Source organism: Coniosporium apollinis (assembly GCF_000281105.1).
Source record: "Coniosporium apollinis CBS 100218 chromosome Unknown supercont1.1, whole genome shotgun sequence".
Classification (NCBI taxonomy): domain Eukaryota; kingdom Fungi; phylum Ascomycota; class Dothideomycetes; genus Coniosporium; species Coniosporium apollinis.
The window spans coordinates 27,008-48,827 of NW_006913263.1; the positions used below are offsets into that span (position 1 = coordinate 27,008).

At 55.3% G+C, this 21,820-nt stretch overlaps 11 protein-coding genes across 11 annotated transcripts; 4 read left to right on the forward strand and 7 right to left on the reverse strand.

Moving 5' to 3' along the window:
- Positions 1-73: 73 nt before the first annotated feature.
- W97_00008 (uncharacterized protein) lies at positions 74-940 on the reverse strand (the record flags this gene model as incomplete). Its single annotated transcript, XM_007777926.1, has 3 exons — positions 74-474; positions 548-861; positions 912-940. 3 exons carry the CDS (start codon positions 938-940, stop codon positions 74-76), a joined length of 744 nt encoding a protein of 247 aa, XP_007776116.1.
- A 253-nt stretch (positions 941-1,193) lies between these two features.
- On the forward strand, positions 1,194-2,640 carry W97_00009 (uncharacterized protein; the record flags this gene model as incomplete). The annotated part of the gene is made up of 3 exons (XM_007777927.1): positions 1,194-1,965; positions 2,056-2,198; positions 2,266-2,640. 3 exons carry the CDS (start codon positions 1,194-1,196, stop codon positions 2,638-2,640), a joined length of 1,290 nt encoding a protein of 429 aa, XP_007776117.1.
- Positions 2,641-2,895: 255 nt separating this feature from the next.
- On the reverse strand, positions 2,896-4,252 carry W97_00010 (uncharacterized protein; the record flags this gene model as incomplete). The annotated part of the gene is made up of 2 exons (XM_007777928.1): positions 2,896-3,906; positions 3,998-4,252. The coding sequence occupies 2 exons, from the start codon at positions 4,250-4,252 to the stop codon at positions 2,896-2,898; spliced, it is 1,266 nt and encodes a 421-aa protein (XP_007776118.1).
- A 567-nt stretch (positions 4,253-4,819) lies between these two features.
- W97_00011 (uncharacterized protein) lies at positions 4,820-6,081 on the reverse strand (the record flags this gene model as incomplete). Its single annotated transcript, XM_007777929.1, has 2 exons — positions 4,820-5,356; positions 5,431-6,081. 2 exons carry the CDS (start codon positions 6,079-6,081, stop codon positions 4,820-4,822), a joined length of 1,188 nt encoding a protein of 395 aa, XP_007776119.1.
- A 1,380-nt stretch (positions 6,082-7,461) lies between these two features.
- On the forward strand, positions 7,462-8,781 carry W97_00012 (uncharacterized protein; the record flags this gene model as incomplete). Its single annotated transcript, XM_007777930.1, has 2 exons — positions 7,462-8,122; positions 8,180-8,781. 2 exons carry the CDS (start codon positions 7,462-7,464, stop codon positions 8,779-8,781), a joined length of 1,263 nt encoding a protein of 420 aa, XP_007776120.1.
- Positions 8,782-9,202: 421 nt separating this feature from the next.
- On the reverse strand, positions 9,203-10,217 carry W97_00013 (V-type proton ATPase subunit D; the record flags this gene model as incomplete). The annotated part of the gene is made up of 4 exons (XM_007777931.1): positions 9,203-9,461; positions 9,518-9,916; positions 10,037-10,149; positions 10,203-10,217. The coding sequence occupies 4 exons, from the start codon at positions 10,215-10,217 to the stop codon at positions 9,203-9,205; spliced, it is 786 nt and encodes a 261-aa protein (XP_007776121.1).
- A 330-nt stretch (positions 10,218-10,547) lies between these two features.
- W97_00014 (pre-mRNA-splicing factor syf1) lies at positions 10,548-13,173 on the forward strand (the record flags this gene model as incomplete). Its single annotated transcript, XM_007777932.1, has 2 exons — positions 10,548-12,826; positions 12,921-13,173. The coding sequence occupies 2 exons, from the start codon at positions 10,548-10,550 to the stop codon at positions 13,171-13,173; spliced, it is 2,532 nt and encodes an 843-aa protein (XP_007776122.1).
- Positions 13,174-13,972: 799 nt separating this feature from the next.
- W97_00015 (uncharacterized protein) lies at positions 13,973-16,347 on the forward strand (the record flags this gene model as incomplete). Its single annotated transcript, XM_007777933.1, has 5 exons — positions 13,973-14,780; positions 14,919-15,304; positions 15,356-16,051; positions 16,125-16,164; positions 16,226-16,347. The coding sequence occupies 5 exons, from the start codon at positions 13,973-13,975 to the stop codon at positions 16,345-16,347; spliced, it is 2,052 nt and encodes a 683-aa protein (XP_007776123.1).
- A 190-nt stretch (positions 16,348-16,537) lies between these two features.
- Positions 16,538-17,130, reverse strand: W97_00016 (uncharacterized protein; the record flags this gene model as incomplete). Its single annotated transcript, XM_007777934.1, has 2 exons — positions 16,538-17,039; positions 17,093-17,130. 2 exons carry the CDS (start codon positions 17,128-17,130, stop codon positions 16,538-16,540), a joined length of 540 nt encoding a protein of 179 aa, XP_007776124.1.
- A 1,357-nt stretch (positions 17,131-18,487) lies between these two features.
- On the reverse strand, positions 18,488-19,950 carry W97_00017 (uncharacterized protein; the record flags this gene model as incomplete). Its single annotated transcript, XM_007777935.1, has 2 exons — positions 18,488-19,489; positions 19,546-19,950. The coding sequence occupies 2 exons, from the start codon at positions 19,948-19,950 to the stop codon at positions 18,488-18,490; spliced, it is 1,407 nt and encodes a 468-aa protein (XP_007776125.1).
- Positions 19,951-20,614: 664 nt separating this feature from the next.
- W97_00018 (uncharacterized protein) lies at positions 20,615-21,312 on the reverse strand (the record flags this gene model as incomplete). The annotated part of the gene is made up of 2 exons (XM_007777936.1): positions 20,615-21,038; positions 21,092-21,312. The coding sequence occupies 2 exons, from the start codon at positions 21,310-21,312 to the stop codon at positions 20,615-20,617; spliced, it is 645 nt and encodes a 214-aa protein (XP_007776126.1).
- Between the last annotated feature and the right edge of the window lie 508 nt (positions 21,313-21,820).

A 21,820-nucleotide genomic window follows, 5' to 3' on the forward strand; every position in this document is an offset into this window, starting at 1 on the left:
GGCCGCTGAAAACTTTTGGTACTAGGCCTGATGCTCAGTCCATAGTTAACGCCCAGCATGCCTCAACAACACCTCACTGCCTCTGGTACGTCACTTTGATCAGCTTCCCCTCATCACCAAGTGTCATCCCCGCCGTGCTCTCCTTGGCGCTAATCGCTCCCGTCTCAGCCTCGTACTCCACGAACGCGATACCTTTCCTTCCAGGCACAAGCCGCACTTCCCTGAACCCCTCGAAGCGGCTGAAGATAGCTGACAGCGCATCGACGTCGTAGTTTTCAGGCAAGTTCTGCACGAACAGAATCTTGTTGGGCGGAAGGTACTCGTCCGGAATGACGGCTGCGGCGCCGCCGGTAGACTTGAGGCCGGCACCGCGGGTTGTTTTGGCGGGACGGGCGGCGACCGGCTCGGGGGCACCGGCTGCGGGCCGCTTGAGCTTCTTCTGTTCCTCGGCGGCGGCGAGAGCTTGCTTGCGCTCTGTGTATGGCGCTCGGATTAGCTGACTTGATGACGACAGTCGGGTTCGGATAATGAGCAAGGAGCCAATCACCCTTCTCAGCCAGTCTCCTCCTCTTATGCACCTCAAGCTCCTCTTCAGTCCCCTCCACCTTCACTGTCGCATCGCTCCGCGTCCGGGCGTAGTCCAACTGCATGGGCTTATCGAACAGGTCGAAGCCCTGCACCTCCTCGAGGGCGCGCTGGGCGGCATCGGGCGAGTCGAAGACGATGAAGGCCTGACCCCTGCGTTTGAGCGACTTCTTGGCGACGATGTCGATGATGGTGCCGTATTCACTGAAGATTTCGGAGAGCGCGGATGTCAGCTCGGGGATCTTGATGCGCTCCTCGAGATTGCGCACGTAAAGCCTACGGCGCGGGTCAGCGCGGTGCGATGCTGACCGGAGCGGATAGCGTACGTGTTGTTGGGAGGGTTGGTGGTCGTCATCTTTGCGGTTGTTGTAGGTCAGAGTATTCGGTGGTGGATGTAGAAGTTAAGGTGAGGTTCGAGGTTTGAGACGAAGGCACGTGAGATCGCGAAGTCGTGAAGCCGCGACGTCGCGCGCTCACCTCATGCAGGGAACTTTTTGGCGGGGACGGGACGGCGGACGGCGGACGGCGGTTCTTGCCCCAGCCTCAACAACTGCCATTGAAGCTCAGGATAATGTCGTTAACTTGGTAAATACGACTGAACACACATAATGGACAATAACAACAAGAACATGTCCAATCTCGAGCGGACTCTCAAGCACCACCTCGACAGACGACGGGCATCATCCACTCTCCGCAACCTGACCGTGTCCCCGTCCAGCGCCGTCGACTTCTCCTCCAATGACTTCCTATCCCTCTCCACCAGCCCCGCCTTGCGCGCTGCCTATCTCCAGGAGCTCCAGCGCGACTCCTCCTTCCGAATCGGTAGCGGTGGCTCAAGACTTCTGGACGGGAACTCAGAGTACGCTGAAGTCCTCGAGCGCGATATAGCTGCCTTCCACAACGCACCCGCAGGGTTGCTGTGCAACTCAGGCTTCGACGCCAATGCCGGCATCTTCGCTTGCATACCGCAGCCGAACGATGTGGTCGTCTACGACGCATTCATCCATGCAAGCGTGCACGATGGCATGAGGTTGTCGAGAGCCAAGCGGATTGCGTTTGAGCATAACTCGGTCGAGGACTTGCAGAAGGTGCTCGAGGGGTGCGTTGCCGGTGACGACTCTATCCGGAGGGGTCGCAGAAACGTCTTCGTCGCGGTCGAGGCGGTCTACAGCATGGATGGAGACCTGTCACCGTTGAAGGCGATCGTCGAGGTCGTGGAGCGCTTACTACCGCAGAGGAACGGCCATGTCATTGTAGACGAGGCGCACTCGACCGGTGCGCTTGGCTCGAGGGGAAGGGGGTTGGTGTGTGAGCTTGGTCTAGAGGGGAGGGTTTTTGCGAGGCTGCACACGTTCGGCAAGGCGCTGGCTTGTAATGGAGGTAGGATGCATTTTGTCATCTGTTCCACACCTCCGCTCTGACGCTGCACTGATTCCGCATCTATCGTTAGCATCACTGACTCTCAAACAGCCATCATACTCTGTTCGCCCGTTGTGCGACACTACCTTATCAACTACTCGCGACCCCTCATCTATACGACATTCATGTCATATCCCAGTCTAGCTGCCATAAGAGCAGCCTACAGCCTCCTCTGGGACGGCCACACAGAACCGGTAAGCCAACACCAGTGAGTACTTGTTTCCTTTCGACTCAGAGTCTGACTTGTCACTTCAATCAAAGCTTCAATTACATCTGCGGTCTTTAGTAGAAGAGCTATTCAGCCGCCTCCAAGCTCTGAGAGCTAGGTATGCAGGCGTGCCAGACATCGATCATTGGATCCAGGTCCCGTCCGAGGCACCCGTATCGCCTATCTTTGCTGTCTTGACTTCCCAGCCGAGGAGTCTCGCGCGACACTGCCAAGAGGGTGGCTTTGTGGTGCGTGCTGTTGTCCCGCCTACAGTACCTGAGGGCACGTCGAGGATCAGGATCTGTGTGCACGCTGGCAATACGTCTCAGCAGATTCGAAGACTTGTCGACCGAATAGACAGCTGGCTCAGGTTGCACACCGCTTCGGACAAACTGATGGAGGCGTCGCCAGAGAGGGCACGTTTGTGACACGTTTATGGGGACGAAGATTCGGAAGAGAACTGACTAAAAGGACCCGATTGGCATTCCTTGCGTGGTCATCGTAGATAGACGCTTTTTGTGGGTTTGTACGTGACGTTACTTAGCTACTACACGCAGCCTAGTCTCAAAAGCGCCATAGATCTATATTCACATCTACAACTCGACCGCCAACCGGTATGCCAATGCGTCCCAAGAACTCCTTTTCTATACCCCTTTCGTCCAAGGTTTCGTCGCATCATTCTTCTAGAGTGCAGCAGTTGCCGTACTCTTCTGCAGCCTCTCAAGCGTGTTCGGCCTCGTCATCACCGGCTCCGGCACCTCACCAACCTCTTCTGCTTCCTCGACCCTACCCTGCCTCACCTCGTGCGACTTCATAGGCCTCAACCCCCACCTCTCAAACATCTCCCTGTCCTGATCCCAGCCATTGCACTCTGTCGTCAACATCTTCTCGCCAGTAAACACCGCATTCGCGCCCGCCATGAAGCACAGCATCTGCTTCTCCTCGCTCATTGTCGTCCTACCCGCTGCAATCCTGATGATAGTAGTGGGCATCACCAGCCGCGCCGTCGCAATGGTCCGCAGCACGGCATCGAACTCGATGGGCATCTTCCCGGTTTCCGCCAACCGGTCTCCCAGCGGCGTTCCCTTAATCGGCACCAGGGCGTTCACGGGGAAAGACTCCGGATGCGCGGGCATGGTCGCGACAGTATGGATCAGACCCACGTGGTCTCGGGCCAGCTCGCCCAGCCCCAAGATGCCGCCCGTACACACATGAATGCCTGCCTGCCTCACATTCTCGATCGTCGCCAGCCTCTCATCATACGTCCTCGTCGTGATAACGCTCGGATAGTGCTCCCTACTCGTATCGACATTATGGTTATAAGCGGTGAGCCCTGCCTCCTTCAGCTCCTGCGCCTGGGCAGCGTCAATCATACCGAGCGTGACGCATGCCTCCATGTCCAGTGCCCGCACGCCCTCGACCATCGCCTTGATGTTCTTGAGGTTGGTCTTGCGGCCCCGCATGTCGCGCCAGGCGGCGCCCATGCAGAAGCGGGTGGAGCCGTTCGATTTGGCGATGCGCGCGGCCTCGAGGACGGAGTCGACGGAGGAGAGTTTGGTTGCTTTTAGCCCGGTGGAGTAGCGGCTGGATTGCGCGCAGTAGGAGCAGTCTTCGCTGCAGCCCCCGGTTTTGATGTTCATGAGGGTGCACATTTGGATTGAGGAGGGGTTGTGGAAGCGGCGGTGGAGGGTGCCCTAGTTATTGCCGTGTCAGTTGGCCGTGTTTGGTGGTTCAATTGTATAGGACGCTCCGTCTTGGGTGGGAGATTTGGGGGGAAGTCCGTACGGCAACGAATGCCAGCTCCATGAGCGGCGTGTTATAGATGTCTGATATCTCTTCCTTTGTCCAGTTCGTTCGCGGCCTGTTTGCTGTAAGGGCATCTTGTAGTGTTGAGCGGGTTGAGGGGCTCGCTGGAGTTTCGGCGGAGATGGTGGGGGTGTCGAGAACGGTGCTGAAGGCCCTCGAGGCTTGCTTTAGTTGTGGAATAGCTGATTGACGCAAACGGAGGGCCGTCGACCTCGAGAGAGTGAAGCAGTTCATTGTGCCTCGCAGCGATGGTGTCCCGTGAGGTGTAGGTTTGTAGTCAACTTCAACTCCGCAAGGGCAGTGGACTGGTTGAGACGGGAGATCCCCGGGCAGCGATGGTGGGGCGTTTTCTGGACAACGGAGCCTCAGAATCTAGTTGGGCTGGGGGTTTAGTGCCAACAAGAGTTGAGCAAAATAAGATCTCCCTCCAGGCAACGTCTATCTGTTCTGAGTTGATTTATATGAAGGTTGTCCATTCCTGTTATGGGCTCTGCCCTAACAGTTGAAACGTAACCGTGTGGCTAAATTGCTAAGATTGGAGAATCGTCGAGGAATGTCCATTTCTGAGTATGGGGTTTCGAGCACATCCAAGCCTGAAGAGTTCGACGATCTAGTCCTAGAACCCTACCTGCTCGCAAACTTGTCTAGTCACGTTGCGTAGAGACGCGACAAATGAACATGGGAGTAGATGCAGAATCATCTAACACTAAGTACATGTAGACGTTGACCGAAATCTTGCCCCAATGTCTATTTCAAGCGTGAAAACTGCAGATATATGTGCAAGGTCCTTGGCCCAAGCCACTATGGTGCCGGCTCCTTAACAACCCGGACATCATCCAGGTTGAAGCCCGTAACCCCAGAAGCACTGTTGAAGATAATCTGCATGTCCATCTTGTCGCTTGTAGCTGTAAACGCGGCAGTTCTGCTCGTCTTATAAGTGCTAGGAGAAAAATCGGTCACTGCAGGTGTCCGGTAGACTATGCGCCCAGCCAACCACACACTGATTGAGCCGTAGGCATTCGAAGCATCCGAATTCCATGCGGACGTGAACTCGATGTGATATTTATCGTTTACGCACAAGTCAAGGGTTTGCTGGAGTTGCACTTCAGATGCATGAGTCCAGCGGCAGTGTAGCCAGCCAAAGCTTGTTGAGGGTGGGTTGGGACCGAGAGATAGGGAGTCCCGATTCTTGATCTCACACTCAGGAAGACCGGCGTCTCCTCGCAATGGTATAAGCTCGCCGAAATCAAAGTCTCCATGCTCAAAGTCTCCGTTAAAGAGCATCTTAGTGCACGAAGGGGAAGCAGCTACCGTCGTCGTCTCGAGAACGGTCACGGTCTGTCAGAGATTCCAGGGTCAGCTAATATGATCCCCAAAGGTGTATTGATGTATTGGCGATCAGTTCGACTTACCGAGGTGGGGGCCGTGGCGATTTCTGAGGAAACTTCCTGGATAGTGACTGTGAGGGGCTCCGTCGCCGTACCAGAAGCCGTGGAAGTGGCGGTGACGCGTGTAGGAGAGGTCGCAGTGACCGAAGATGTCTTGATCGGTATCCTGTTTTTGACGCACGAGCACGCGCTCGACACCACCGATGCCGCAAAGTTGCTGACTATGGGCAAGAGTGAGGTGCGGCCCTGGCGCTCTTCGATCTGAACATCCCGTTTTGTAGGGGCCTGGGCCACCGCCTCGGTGACAGTCGTAGTCTTGGTCGTAGTGGCAAGAGGAGTGATTGTAGAGACAGTCGTTGTCGTGGTGCCCCCCACAACAGTCGTTGGAACCGTGATCGTTGCTATGGTGGACGTCACGTAAACGGTCGTGTCCGTAACTGCAGGCCTTGTAGTGGCGACAATCTTCGTGGCTCGTGGCACTGAAATGTAGGTGCTGCAGAATTCGTAGGCCCTGGAACTCCAGGCAGGAGCAACAAGGGCTTGAGCGGCAGCCCTAGCGAGGCCGCTGTTGCAGGTTCCCAGCGCCGCAGCTTGAGGAGCTGCTTGGATCCCCAGCACGTCGAGAACAAGCAGCGCAAAGAAGGAGATTGGTAATGATTGGAGTAGTACGACCATGGTCACGACTGGAATGGAGGAGATAATGAATGAAGATGTGCGCGAAACGTTTGCAAAGACAAGATGGTGGACCGAGGAATTCAAGGAATGTGAAGTTATTTGTATCGGGTCCTCACGGCGAGGCGCAGTAGAAGAGCTTGCCTAGACTCGGGCTTACAGTAAAGAGCGCAGATCTGGACTGTGCTTGATCTGCCCCATTGCGAGTTGCCGATCATGCTGCTATACGAACAAGGTAAGACAATCGCTTGACCGAGACAAATGAAGAAGAGACCCGCCGCTATGCAGTCTAGGGTTGGCCCGAAGCGGAAGCGCTCAACACTCTGGGCTTTCCAGACAATCTGGAGCTGTCCGCAAACACTACTCGAGTAGTGAGGAGACCGGAGACAGTCCAGTTGCTACGCTACCCTAGTGTACCCAGATATGTCAAGCGGGGGGAAAGCCTCACCGCGAACGTAGAAACCAGGGCCTCATCAACAACAAAGTCGTCTCTGTGATCAACCCAACACTCCACAACACGGTCTGGATAGCCAAGGCAAGGTTTGTCGTTCTATCGCTCACGTCGAAGAATAATTGTAGTGGGTGACCGTGGTGTACTTTGTGGAGTTGACGGTAGCGGAGCGCTTGATAACGAGGTAGTTAGCTCCATGCCGTAAGGCTTTTTTCACGCCCGGCGTGCTAGACGATTAGTGACCTGAGGCTGGACTCCTGAAACTCGGCAATGTGCTTCGAGGGCCAAGAGGCTAGAAATAGAGAATCAAGCGTCGAGCCTACAAGCGGGAGTGGCAGACTTTGTTTTCCGGGCGCTGGTATGCAGATCCATCAGCCATCGTAGATGTAACTCGCCGCGTTGGGCATGTATCGACAGGGCCGCGGTTTTCTCTACGACGATCATTTCGTGCAGAACTGGAAAACGATCTCATCCGACGCTGACCAGTAAAGCCACCAAAGAGAGATTGACGAGATCCTGTTTAGTTACCTATAGGTAGTTACTTACGCGGAAGTTTGTTGGACATCTGGGGTCGCAACAGAGGCTAGGGCATGGGGAGATACCGCGTCACGTGCCGTTCGCGCGCCTCACCGCGCCAGCCACTTCGCGTCACCTCTTTCACTTCCATCAATCCATTTCCGGACAGCCTCAAGCACAAGCACAAACACAATGTAGATAATGGCTATTGTCAACCGACCTTTCTTCCTCTGGTGCCTGTGATATCCTGCCAATATGCCATCCAACGTATTCTCACCTCAAGTTAGCCACAACCGCTGAGGCAGCGGTGCACTGAGGCTGCCAGCTTCTTCGCAACGCTTCGCAATCACCCCACCAGGTCCACGCCAAACCTCTCCCCGTCTGTCAAAAGAAGCCATCGTTCTCCAAGTCTCAAGATGCCACTGTTCCAAAGACTCAGCCAGCGGTTCTGGGACTATGTCTCACCGCGCAAGACACAAGCGCGGCGCGACAAGCCCTTCAAAGCGAAAGTCACTCCTCTTTCTACCAAGCCAACACCTCGCAAACATGGACGCAAGCCCGTTCGTAGTTCTTTGGGACGCTCCATGAGTCCCGACACTCGCATCGACAACTGGCAGCTCGGCACACCGCCCTTGATACAGAGATCCTCCAATCCCGGCGAGCGTCTTATGCTCACGCCGGCTACCTCGAGAACCGCCGACCTCCAAACGCCAGGTCTCGACTTTGAAGGCGACACCTTGATCGACGATCTTGGGAGTCCATCAGTCCACCAAGACAGCACCCTGAACGTCAATGATGAGACGATTGTTGTCACTGAAAAGCGCTATGAAGGATTTAAGCAGAAGACGTTCGACCGAGAATCGGTTCTTGAGAAACATGCCGAACAGGCTCGTAGCATGCGCGCCGAGGGATGGACTGAAGACGCGATTGAGTTGGTTCAGAAGTTCCAGATGCGTGGCTTTGAGCCGCTGATGCCGAAGAGCTGGGAATTGGACTTCTCGACACTACCTAGCGAGCTATTTACCGCGAACAACGAGGAAGCTTTCATCAAATCCGTCGTAGGGAAGGACTTCCGAGGTGAGAGAAAAACCCTGCGCGCTGACGATTTGATGTGGAGCTGATCTGTGCAAACAGCAACTAAAGCACTCAATGCGCTAATCGGCCTCGGACCGCGCGTCCGCGATGCTCTCGAAACCAAGAACCCTTTCCGTCCTCCGGAGCAAGTTATCCTTCGCGCTCTGGAAAGCTACCTCAAATGGTCCTACGACGATGGTGGGCTCAGTTTCGCCACGATCCCCATCCTGGTGTTAGAGGCCGGAAGCAGCGAGATGAGTACGGAAGAAATTGGCAAGAACATGCTTGCTAAGCTTGGCAACCTCCGTGACTACTATGCCGATGCGTTCCGCATTCATTCCAGCGTAGAGAGCGCCGATGGTTCTCAGTCGTTTGAGCCACCAAGCGAGGCATTTTCGCATGAGCTGCCCACCCTTTATGGCATCGTTATGGCCTCTACGTTGATGGCTTTTGTCGCGTATGACTGCTATACGCCGGAACCCGAGTTGCACATGATGGGCATGTTCAATTACAAGCAGAGCGACTACGATGTCTGGAACAGCCTTGCGGCGGCAATTCTGGTCGTGCACTGCAGAAACAAGACGATGGAACTAAAGAACGATATGACGTCCATGGCTGAGCTAGGTTCGGCTATGTTTACGGCGGATGACCCGGACGCGTAAAGTTGGTAGCTGGAGGCGTTGGGCAACTACTGTTATATACCCCTGGAGCTTGTCATTGATTGCTTTGTGTTCTGGCGAACGTCAGCGGATGGCTTCTATTGTTTCCTACACATCTGCTCGACCTGCTAAAACTCGCGTTTCAAATGATATCGAGGCTTCGGTGGACGTACTTTCTGAGTCACATTAGATGTGCTTTACAGCATATCAGTGCTCCAGCAAATAGTCAAGTGGCGCTTGCGGCTGTATCGCCCACCCCCTCAATATAATCCTCAGTGGTTTGGCGATCTGACTCGGCCACCGGGTGCGACGAGAATGTTACGCTATGGCCGTACATAGCACCGATCAAAGTTCTCTTAGTGTCACGAACTTAGCATGGGATATCATAACGTGACTATAGCGAACATGCAGCGAACATGTGATCTTAGAAAATGACATCCTCGTTATCCTGATCGCCAAGCAAGTCCTTCATCTGCATCCGCCCTTCCTCATCCACGTCCTCCTCATTACTGGAGTCATCTTTTTTCTTTTGCGCTTCTCTCTCAATGTCGGCGGCCGCTGCATCCCGTTCTTTCTTGTTGGACACTTTCTTCAGCCGATAGAACTCCTCCCGATCTAGCTCGTCCAGTTCGGAGTTGATGTACTTGATCGTGTTCTCCGTTTTCGGTATGATGACATGCTCACTTACTCCATGTCAGCTATTCCACCCTTCTCTCGCTCGTGGTAAGAGATCACTCACATTGCATTCACCCTCCGATTCACAACCTTAATAACCTCATCCAAAATCACGAATGCCGTCTGCAGACTCGCAAGCTCCACCAGCGTCTCCACTGCCCTGGCATACGTCTCCCGACACCGCTGCACCTGCTGGCCTCCCTTCCCCAACCCGGTCAGCCCAAAGTCGTTATTGCCCTCGGTGGTGAAGCTCTCAAAGGCCGGCAGGAACACGCCGGACACGTTCTCTTGTTTCGTGCGGACGCGGAACCGGGCCTGCTTGGCGGACTCCTGGATCTGGTAGAGGATGTTGCCGCCGCCGACGGCGTAGGTCACTTCGGCGAGGGAGAAGGCGGCGATTTGCATCACGCGGCCCATTTTTCGCTTTGCTTCGTCAATGCGACGGGTTATTTCTGAGATGGCACTAGTTCAGCCTTGCATGTTTCTGTTGAAGGGTTAAACAAGGCCATATCATACCGCGGAAGCGTCTGGTGAAGGGCTTCTGTTAGCTTGGTACGAGCGTTTGAGGACTAGTTATGCTTACTTTGTCAACGCTTCACTCTTCCTCTTGAGCAGGTCGTGGCCGGTTTGAGCTCCCTTAAGCTTGCTCTTCATCTGACCCAGCACTTGCCGGGTAGGGAAGACGGATTCCCTTGCCTAGGGCCTATATCAGTGCCGTCTCATAGCTCCATCGAGATTTGGTTACGCACCCCCGCGCCGGACATGTTGGCGAATGATCGTCGGTTCCCGCGGCGAAGCAGGCACGATAGAGAGGTCCAAGATGGTTGTTCCGAATCTTTTCCAAACAGAGGTGTTTGTGAGGTGAGTCGAATTATTGGGCTGCTATCACACCTCGCTGCTGTGATGTCGTAGGTTGATGTCCCGCCGAAGCTCCCAGTCAGCCGAAGTGTGACCGCGAAACATAATCGAAGCGCGCAACTCTGACAGCCCGCACACCTCGCCGCAACCTCGACAACACCCTCTCCATCAGGTCGCCAATTCGTGTACCGAGGCCTCCGGCGCTGGCATCCGGTCGCCTAGAAAGAGCCTGAGGCATGCCCGGCGAGCTCCTCCGCGCAGCGGTCCCCTTCGCATTCCCCAAACCAAAGCGCATATTCGCCGCGACAATGTCTTCCGACCTGTACCTCATCTCCGAGACCGACGTGATATACGAGCAAGACATCATCCGCAATCCCGGCAGCATAAAACCCTGGCTCGACTACTTCAACTTCAAGCGGCAGCATGGCTCTCTCCTCGAGCAGGCCTTCGTGCTCGAGCGGGCCTGCACGACGCTACCCCGATCGTATAAGCTGTGGAAGCTGTATCTCGAGCTACGCACCAAGCACCTGCGGAAGAAGAATCCCGCGAAGTTCGCGGCGCAGTTTAGCAAGGTCAACGCGCTGTTTGAGCGCGCGCTTGTGCTCCTGAATAAGATGCCGCGTATATGGGAGATGTACCTTCAGTTTCTCCTCCGCCAGCCACTCGTTACGCAAACACGACGTTCCTTCGATCGCGCCCTCCGCGCGCTTCCTATCACGCAACACAACCGCATATGGGCGCTCTTCCGGCCCTTTGCGACTTCTGCAGGCGGCGATACCGCGGTGAGGATATGGCGCCGGTATATGCAGCTACATCCTGAGCATGCCGAGGAGTTCATCAACCTGCTGGTGGAGAACGGACGCTATACGGAGGCGGTTCAGAAGTATATCGACATTCTCAACGATCCGCGGTTTAAGAGCCGGGAAGCAAAGGGTCCGTTTCAGTTTTGGACTGAGATGCTGGAGCTGCTCATCGACCATGCAAAAGAGGTTGAGACGGGAGACGATGTTGGGATTGACGTGGAGAAGATTGTGCGGAGCGGCATACTGAGGTTTGCGGATCAGAGAGGGATTTTGTGGGTGGGATTGGCCCGGTATTGGATCAACAAGGGCGACTACGAAAGAGCGAGGGATGTATTCGAAGAGGGCATCACGACGGTAATGACCGTGAGAGACTTCTCCATCGTGTTCGACACGTATTCGGATGCCGAGGAAGCGCTTATCGGCATCAAGATGGACGAAGCAGCAAAGAGGTCAGAAAAGGGCAAAGTAGACCCGGACGCGGATCTCGACCTCGACATCCGTCTTATGCGCTTCGAACAACTGATGGACCGCCGGCCGTTCCTCGTGAACGACGTGCTCCTCCGCCAAAACCCCAACAACGTCAACGAATGGGAAAAGCGAGTCGCATTGTGGGGCGACAACAAGAGAGAAGTTGTCCAGACCTACACCGACGCTATTGCAGCCGTCAAGCCTAAGCTAGCGGTCGGCAAGTTTCACGAGCTTTGGGCCAATTACGCCAAGTTCTACGAGGAAGGCGGAGACCTAAGGAGTGCACGAATCATCATGGGAAAGGCAGTCAAAGTCCCCTTCAAGTCCGTCGCCGAGCTCGCAGAGATGTGGTGTGAGTGGGCAGAGATGGAGCTGCGCGCCGAGAACTTCGACCGCGCCGTCGACATCATGGCCAAAGCAACACAAGCGCCCAAACGCTCAACAGTTGACTACTTCGACGAGACGCTCTCGCCGCATCAGCGCGTACACAAGAGCTGGAAGCTCTGGTCCTTCTACGTCGACCTTGTCGAATCCGTCTCCTCACTGGACGAAACCCGGCGCGTCTACGAGCGCATCTTCGAGCTCCGAATCGCAACCCCCCAAACAGTCGTCAACTACGCGAACCTGCTAGAAGAAAATGCCTACTTCGAAGACTCGTTCAAGATCTACGAGCGCGGCCTCGACCTCTTCTCCTATCCGGTCGCCTTCGAGCTGTGGAACCTCTACCTCACCAAAGCCGTCGCGCGCAATCTCGGCATCGAACGCCTGCGCGACCTCTTTGAGCAAGCTGTCGAGGGCTGCCCACCCAAATTCGCCAAAGTCCTTTATCTGATGTACGGCGCGCTGGAGGAGGAGCGTGGACTCGCGCGCCACGCGATGCGCATATACGAGCGCGCCACCCGTGCTGTCGCCGACGAGGACAGGCGCGAGATGTTCGACTTCTACATCACAAAGAGCGCGTCGAATTTTGGTCTCACGTCGACGCGGACGATCTACGAGCGCGCGATCGAGGCGCTGCCGGATGCCGAGGCCAAGGACATGTGTCTCAAGTTTGCGGAGATGGAGAGGAGGTTGGGTGAGATTGATCGCGCGAGGGCTATCTATGGCCATGCAAGCCAGTATGCGGATCCGAGGACGGATCCGGGCTTCTGGACGAAGTGGGAGCAGTTTGAGGTGCAGCATGGGAATGAGGATACGTTTAGGGAGATGTTGAGAATCAAGAGGAGTGTGCAGGCGCAGTACAAGTATGTTTGCTCTCCCCTCCTCTCCCTTCCCTTCTCTCCGAAGATTGCGTTTTGTTACTATATTGGCGCGAGTTTAGGCTAACAGTTTGTGCAGCACCGATGTCAACTTCATCGCTTCTCAAGCTCTGGCGAGAAGTCAGGCGATGGCGGCCGACGGCACGAACGGAGACACCGCAGATGCGCAGGAGAACGCAGACGCTATAGCGGCGCTCGAACGGCAGGCAAGGGCGCCGCAAGGCTTCGTAGCAGCCAGCACAGGCCCAGAAGGTGGGAATAGGCCAGATGCAGCACCAAAAGCCGTGGCGGCTAACCCAGACGCTATCGACGTCGATGATGAGGATCTGTAGATGTGATTGGTTGATGGGAGACGGGCTGTATATTCATTCTATTGCTATCGCTAGGGCATTCACGGTTTTTGGCGCTGATCGTACTTCTGGTCACGCAGCTTTCGTCGGAAAGGTGGGATTCGATTTGTTTGATACGCATGGGATGGCGTTGGAAAGGGTTTCCACCGCACTGTGATGTGCTAGGGATGTGTCAAAAAGATCACAATGAGAGAAATGAGCAAACCTCTTCCAGGTTCCCGCTTTTCGTTTTATAGTCTCGAGAGAGGCAGCATCACGCGTTGTCACTGCATAATCAACGCTGCTCGAAAATGACGCGAAACAACTAAGAGATGGTGTGTAGGTGGGCCCAGCTCAGCTGTCCTGACCTTCAATACCTGGTCCACAACTAAATGGTGGTAGTCCTTAGATTTACCCCGTCGACGCCTTCAAAACGGTCGGCTAGGGTAAGGAAGCACTACATAGCTATCAGACGGGAGGATGAAGGATCCGTCAATAAAATACACATCGGGTTGCCAAGCGGTTCGGTCCCAAGACAGTCCGCCAAAACCCTGCATCAGACCCCTCCAAATAGCCCTGCCGAAAACTTCCCCACAGTCTATCATGATGCGCTCCTTCACTCTCACCTCCATGAATTGATCATTGACCGTTGACCATTGTCCATTGACGACTTATAATGTGATAGAGGTTCTTCTTCGTTTTTCGGACCAAGCATTTCTATCTGCACCTATTTATATCATCTTTCCTCTCAACCTCACAGCTGAGTCACTTCCCATATCTTTATCCGAAAAGCCATTCAACCATGTCCTCTCAACCAAAGCCTGTTCCCAGCGCATCCGTCCCCTTCAACACGTCCCTCCGCTCTCAACTGGGCTCCTTCACCGCCTCCTCACCCCTCGCCTCCGCCTCAATCGCCCGCGACATCGAAGATGGCGCTTCAAGCCCGCACTCCTCTTCTAGCTCCTCAGACTCCGAGTCCACGGTCCGGCCCACCCATCACGACCTCGCAGGCACCTACCGCCGCCCGAGTTTCATCGCCGCGGGTCCGCGGCCCACCATCGCGGCGCTCTCGCTGCCTGAGCAGGGGTATTTGAGCAGGAGGGAACGGGAGGCGGTGAGGGTGGAGGAGAGGAGTTTGTTGCGGGACAACAACCTCATTCCGCCGAAGCATCCGCGGCGGGGGAGTGAGAGCTCGCGAGGCGCACGGGGCCCTGGGGCCGGAAAACGGCTTTCGGTGCCGGGCTTGAGGCGATGGGTCGCGCATCCTGAGGAGGATGAGGAGGAAGATGGGGCTGCTGAGAGCAGCGATGCGGACAGGCAAGACGGTGCCGTGCCACGGGAGGCGGGGGAGACGATGGCGTTGTTGGGAGGGGATCCCACGCTGCCGTATGGCGGGCAGGACTCGCGGGAGATTATTGATAAGAAGTGGGAGGAGGCGGTTGCGGCGGGGCAGATCCATACGACGTGGCAGCGGGAGGCGAAGGTGCTGGCGAAGTACTCACGGAGTCTGATCTTGACGTTCATTCTGCAGTACAGCCTTACGGTCGCGAGTGTGTTCACGGTCGGGCACATTGGGAAGGTGGAGCTGGGGGCAGTGAGTTTGGCGAGCAGTAAGTCCCCATCTTGAGCTCTCTTTAACTCTTCTGCTCTCAATTTCCCGATGTTTGGTTTTCTAAGGAGAAAGGGGTTCCTGTTGCTCAAAGCTGCCGCACTTCTTTCTTTTCGGACGACGCTCACTACTCTTACAGTGACGGCCAATATTACAGGCTACGCCGTCTACCAAGGCCTTGCAACCAGCCTCGACACCCTCTGCGCGCAAGCTTACGGCTCCGGCCGCAAAAAACTTGTAGGCCTGCAGCTGCAGCGCATGGTGTACTTCTTGTGGTGCTGCACGATCCCCGTCGGCGTGATCTGGCTCAGCGGGACCGCGATTTTGAACGCCATCGTGCCAGAGCCCGAGACCGCCGTGCTAGCCGGACTGTACCTGAAGGTGATCCTGGCGGGGGCGCCGGGCTATGCGGCGTTCGAGTGCGGGAAGCGGTTCGTGCAGGCGCAGGGGATGTTCTCGGCGACGCTGTATGTGCTACTGATCTGCGCGCCGCTGAACGCGTTTATGAACTGGTTGTTCGTCTGGGTAAGTATAAGTAGCATGGTTTGAGTACGCGCACCCGCTAAGACTCCGCAGCAATTTAAATGGGGCTTCATCGGCGCTCCTATCGCCGTCGCCCTAACCGACACTCTCCTGCCCATCTTCCTCTTCCTCTACGTGTACCTGATCGCCGGCCGTGAGTGCTGGGGCGGCTTCACCTGGCGCGCCTTCCGCAACTGGGGTCCTATGATCCGGCTCGCGCTCCCGGGACTCGTCATGGTCGAGGCCGAGTTCCTCGCCTTTGAGATCCTGACGTTGAGCGCGAGTTGGATGAGCACCACACACCTGGCCGCGCAGTCGGTCGTCGCGACGGTAACTGCCCTGACGTACCAGGTCCCGTTCCCAGTCAGTATCGCGGCGAGCACGCGGATCGCGAATCTGATTGGCGCGACGCTGGCTGATGCGGCGAAGATGGCGGCGAAGGTCGCGATGGTCGCGGCGGTCTTCATAGGACTGCTGAACATGATCTTGCTGTCGAGCCTCAGGAACTGGATCCCGCAGCTGTTTACAGGCGACGAGGGCGTGATTCGCCTGGTTGCAAGCGTTCTGCCGCTGTGTGCGGCGTTTCAGCTGTTTGACTCCCTCACGGCCAACTGCAATGGCATCCTGAGGGGGCTGGGGAGGCAGGAGATTGGTGGATATATCAACCTTTTTGCGTATTATGCGGTGGCTATGCCGATTAGCTTTGGCACGGGATTTGGGCTTGGGTGGGGACTGCATGGGCTATGGGCGGTGAGTGTCTTCACCTTCTTTCCTTGTGAGGACGGAGTGCGGAATGCGTTGTGCTAATACTAATATTTTTCAGGGTCCTGCTATCGCATTGGCGCTGGTGGCGGCGCTCGAGGGTTGGTGGATCTCGCGAACGAGTTGGAAAGATGCAGTCGATGCTGCACAACGGAGGAACAGTATGGCATAAGAACCGGCTCTTGAGCACTTTCGTGTATCTTGAAGAGAACTTTAGCCATTTCAGCGAAGACGCCTTGGACATTTCCGAGTGCCTGCAATGGAAACATTTGAAGCTCGACTAGTGTCCTCAAGAATGAAGGTTTCTTTTGAAGAGGTCAGGTACTCCATCTATCAGTCTCTGCTTCGGTAAATCACTCTGGGTCTTTCCGACAACGAGCCGCGGACGAATATTGCACACACGCATTCGTCGACCATCTTACCAGGTCTCGCTGTGTCATCCTCACCACACAAGCTCTTCTAGTCAACAATCAACTAGAGCGATCCCCCTTTCCTCTTGCTCTCCCCCTCATCCCCAGCATCAGCAACAGCCTCCCCCTCACTCCCACCTCCTCCCAGTGTAACCGATTCCGCACTCCCAGCAAACAGTCCTCTGCTCCCGCCTAGACACTTCTGGGCCTCAAATCCCGCGTCTTCGTCCTCGCTGCTCTTCCTGCTACTCATGCTCTTCCTACCATCACTCTCGTGAGCGTCGAATTGGTGGTCTTTGAGCATCACATCCGTGCTCTGGTTCGTTGCTGGGTCCGCGATGTGACCGGCGTTGGAAACGGAACAACACCAGCCCCGCCGGAGACTTAGGCGCCAGCTTAGCTTGCGGGGGGTGTCGGCGGTGCAGTGAGGGTCGGGGTTTGGGAGGTCGGCTTCGGCGATTGTGGGACAGGTGGATGATGGTGGGTTCGAGCGTAGCGGGAGGTTAAGGGGGAGGCTGAGGCTGCTGAGGTTGGCCGAGGGGTGTTTTTCAAGCAGGGTGAGGTGGCTAGGAGGAGAGGATTAGCTGGAGTGTTATTGACCGGGATTACAAGGCCGGACATCAGGAGGGCGGAAGAGAATGAGTAGGGAGTGGACATGTTTAGTGGCTATGGCGGGCAAGGGCAGGGTGCTGATTGGTGTACTACTGATGGAGCGAATGGAAGTCTTACTGTTCGCCAGTGATTTTGCGGAACTCATAAGGGCTGCCCTATAGTTGCGACGAAGTGTTAGTGTGTCGTAAAGCCTGGGATAGTGATTTTGGCTGAGGTTGGGTTGGGAAGGTTGACGGGGTGCAGCAGGGCTCCCTTACGATCTGAAGGCGTTCCTCTTCTTTCGGGGCGAAGAAGCAGGGGAAGAGGAGGCGGAGGACGCTCTCTTGCATTTGGTGGAAGGATCTCATGATGATGTGAAGTCTTGGGTGCTATGGAGAAATGGTTGTTGAAAGACGAGACTTTTTGCGTTTGGTTGTACAGGTTACGATGATAGAACACGCTCGCTCGGACGCTGGAAATGACTGTGCAATGGTGTGAAAGGAACGATCAAGGCAATCAAGCGGAAACAGTGAAGAACGAGATGGTCATGGTATCGATGACTATTCGAGTTGGCTTGAGAGAGGGACAGAGCGGCTTGAGAAGTGCAAACCCGTAGCATATATCAAGCGCTGAGATTACCTGTGACTAAGGCCGTATCGACTAGCGGCCAGGAGGGTGTGGAATTCCATGGCAATGAGTTGCCACGCGGACGATGTCTCAATTCCTTGCTTAATTTATCGAGTCTTCCCAGAAACCTGACATTCCTGATTTGCGGAGTCATTAGCGGGAAGCGGGTAGGGAGCCGGACGATGTAGTAAGGAATGCTTGGGAGTTTAATCTCGGAGTCCTGAAAGGCGTTGAGATCCCTTGAGGGACTCGCATAAAATTTGGGGCTTCGACGCCCTAGCATAAAGATTACAGCGGTAGGATGAGCAAATTGGATAGTGAGCGAGAGATGCCAGGCCAGCACGTATACTGTCAACTACAATCACTGGCCAACACCAAGAAGATGACGCATTGGCTCGCAGTAACAACTTACCGGGTACCTGAGTTGTACTACTTGTCCTTGCATATCTTGGCGCATTCCGAAGCCAGGAAACTCCTCCTGGGTAAACCTCCTGCAGCCGACGCGCTTGAACAATATGAAATACCCCGCAATCCGTCCGCGCGAGGCAGCGTTTTCAGCTCATCAATCATGGCCTGATGGGGCCTGTTACAGCATTCTTCGTTTCAAGTTGTTTGTCTTCCTGGCTGGTCACATGAGGGCGCGTTCCGTGGCGCGCGTGCCTTGCATCTACGTGTAAGCTGGCATCGGGCGACATCAGCCTTCCTCCTACTAGGCCCTGGCAGACCGTAACACGCATGACATGTTCTTACTGGCACTTGCCGCTTGACTCACACTTCCATGCCTTCGTCCGATCGCCTACTTCGGGTAGTCCTTGATGTGGTAGCTCTTCAGCTTCACGAACTGGTCAAAGCCGAACTTGCTCAGTGTTTGGCCCTTCCCAGAATCCTTCCAGCCGATCCACGCAAGGTCGGGACTGGGATAGTCGCAGCGGTTGATGAACACCGTCCCTGCCTCAACGTTGTCCGCCAGTTCATGGCCCTCTTCAACGTCCTTGGTCCAAATGCTGGCAGTAAGGCCGAATACGCTATCGTTCATGAGCTTGACGGCTTCGTCGTCGCTAGAGACCTTCATCACTGGGATGACGGGGCCGAAGGTCTCTTCTGTCATGACGGTCATCTCGTGCGTGACTCCTGTGAGGAGAGTGGGAGAGACGTAGTTCCCGTCTTCAGGGGGCGACTTGAAGGATTCGTTCTCTGGTGTAGCGTCTTTCGCACCCTTCTCCAGCGCGTCCTTGATGTGCGACCGGATCGTTTCCGCCGATCTTTTGGACACCACTGGGCCAATGTTTGTGCTCTTGTCGAACGGATCTCCAAGCTTGTAGCCTTTCAGCTCTTCCTGTACAGCAGCAACAAACTCGTCGTGCACCTCTTGCGCGACGTAAACCCTCTCGATGCTGCAGCAGCTCTGGCCCGAGTTGAAGATCGCACCATCCACTATGTTTTCCGCAGCCCACTTCACGTCCACGTCCGGCCTGACGTACGCCGGATCCTTGCCGCCGAGTTCAAGCCCCACGCGCACACCCACCCGGTCGCTCGCTGCACGCTGTACGGCCAGTCCTCCTGCCACCGAGCCAGTGAAGCAGATCAATTGGATCTCGGGTGCTCTCACCAAGGTCTCCAGCTGTATAAAAGAACCGCAATGGAAGTACTGCATGACGTTCTCCGGGAGGCCCGCTTCCTGGAAGATCTCTTGGAAGTGCTCCGCGATGGTAGGTGTTTGAGGTGAAGGCTTGATGATGACGCTGTTCCCTGCTAGCAGTGCAGGTATGACGGAGTTCACGAGGATAAGGTATGGGTACTGAACAACCGATGGTCAGCTGCGTGGAGTGTTATTGAAGCAGTAGAGCCACGTACATTCCAAGCGAACAGCACCAGGACCGGGCCAACAGGGACCTTCTTGATGTAACGCTTGAAGCCCTTCTCAGGCTCGCCGTCCGTATCCGCAAGCGCATCCCCGCTGATCTTAAGTAGGTACTCCCCTCGTGCTACAGCGGTTGTGATCTCCTTCGCCGTATAAGCAATTGGCCGTCCCATTTGCTCCGTGAGCTCTTTGGCGAGCTCATCTTGTCTCTCGTTCAGTAGCTGTAGGGCTGTCTTCACTATCCGTTGCCGCTCTGATAGAGGGGTGTTTTTGTAGGATTTGAAGGCTTCGGTTGCGGTTGTGGGGAGGGCTTGCAGGTCGGCGTCCGTCAGGCCATTCCGCGTTAAAATTGGCTTGTTCGTAATTGGAGAGATCGTCGTTATGGTTTCCACGGACATGTTGGAGGTTCCTTTGTTTTTAATGGTCTGCTATGTGTTTGCTTGACTGGAATTTCGGTCACTGTGTGACGCGTATTTCGGAGCAATGACCGTGGTCACGATAAGATAAGCACTAAAGAATGCCTCAGGCAGAATCACGCGGCGGAAACCCCAGCCGTTTCAAGGTTGAATGGTTGAGAAAGGTAAGGTAGTCTCGGTTTCGAGCTGGGGAAGGGTGAGTAGATACTGGGTAATCAATAGCGCTAGTATAGATGGAAGTCTTGGCGGTGGTTATTGACCATCTATTCTTATACGTAACCCCTCTACACGGTCATGTCTATGCACAAAATCTGACTCCACACGCTCAGAACGCCTCCGACGCTCTTCAGCTGCATGCTAACCTCTCCAAATGCCATGAATTTCAACAAGGTCGATCTTTTATCTGTCTCTTCCTAATCGCTCCTTCACATCCTCGACAAGTTCGTATGCTGGTCTGAATTTTCTTACTCCATCCCCGTTCTGTGCCGTCGTTTCCACTAGTAACGCCGGATTGGGATGCGTGTCTGACGTTCCGCCCAGCGAGGTATATCCAAGATCGTAAAGCGAGCAGTATGGTATATTAAAGTGCCGTATAAACTACATAATATATTGTCAGCCATTGGAGGTAGCTGGAAACAGAGCCTTCTCATACTGTCCAAATTTCCGCATAATGCCAGTCTATCACCGGATGGATGCGCATGAAATCCGGCCAGCCATGGTCGGTCGGATCAAAATGTGTCAGGCTCGCGCCATGCGGATCGGTTCTCCTAGTGCCAACGAATATCGCCTTGACCGTAGGCTTGTCATGTAGATACTCGGCGAACGCGGCCCTCATCGGTTTCGAGTAGGTCTCGAGCGACAGGGAATAGGTTGCGGCACTCGAGGCTACAAAGTCTTCCACCTCCTTGAAGGGATCAGGCGCTTGGATGTACACGCATTGTATCTGTGGATGCTGCTCGTCGCTGCCGGGTAGGGTGGTCAAGCCTTTACTGTGCAGGGCGGAGAGGTAGAGTACCAGGAGTACAAGGCAGTCCTTGCCGCCATTGTACGAAAGCGAGAGCTCGGAGAGACTGCGGTGTGGATGTTAGAAGCAGTCGTGGAGCTCGCAAACATGACTCCCCACCTGTATCTCTCCAAAGCCTCTTCCAACACGCCCAAAGATGTTCGCGTCTGCTCTTGCACGCTCTTCAGGCGCTCCGTTGGCGCATCCTCGGCAAGGAAGGCGGTGACCCGGTCATGGATGCTGGCGCAGAGTTGTGGGAAAGACAGAAGGCCGTCAGGGATCATCGGCGGAGCTTGGTCTGGTTCATGGTTGCTGCTGCCACCGGGCAGAGGCTCGGGCATTGCTGTGGCGCTGTGCAAGATACATGGAGTGCGATCTGACAGCGAGTTCGACTTCGGATAACAGAGCGGGCGGGACTCGGGAGCCCGATGCGGGATGATGAGAGAGGCAGGGGTTTGGCGGGGATATCGATAGGGAAAACGCCTCTCAGCCCTACGAGATGAATGCCGAACGAACATTGAGCCTCAACGGCTGCTTTCGCCAATGGGAGTTCATGCTCGAGGGCAGCAGACATTGCACTGGCGAGTATTGAGTAGTGAGTGTGTCGCCTCACGACACATGACCATCTTCATCGCGTTACTCAAGCACAAAGGACTCGCCATCGATTCCACAAACTTCTCGGAGGTCCACACGGTGTGATGGTCTAGTGCAGTACCGTACGCAGCACCAGATGTGATGCCTCGATGCCTCGTCACGCCGGGAGCCTCCGGCACGCTGCCCCAACCCTTCGAGTCCCTTCGATGAGCCTGGAATAAATTCACAGATCCTCCCGTCATCTCAATGCCAGAC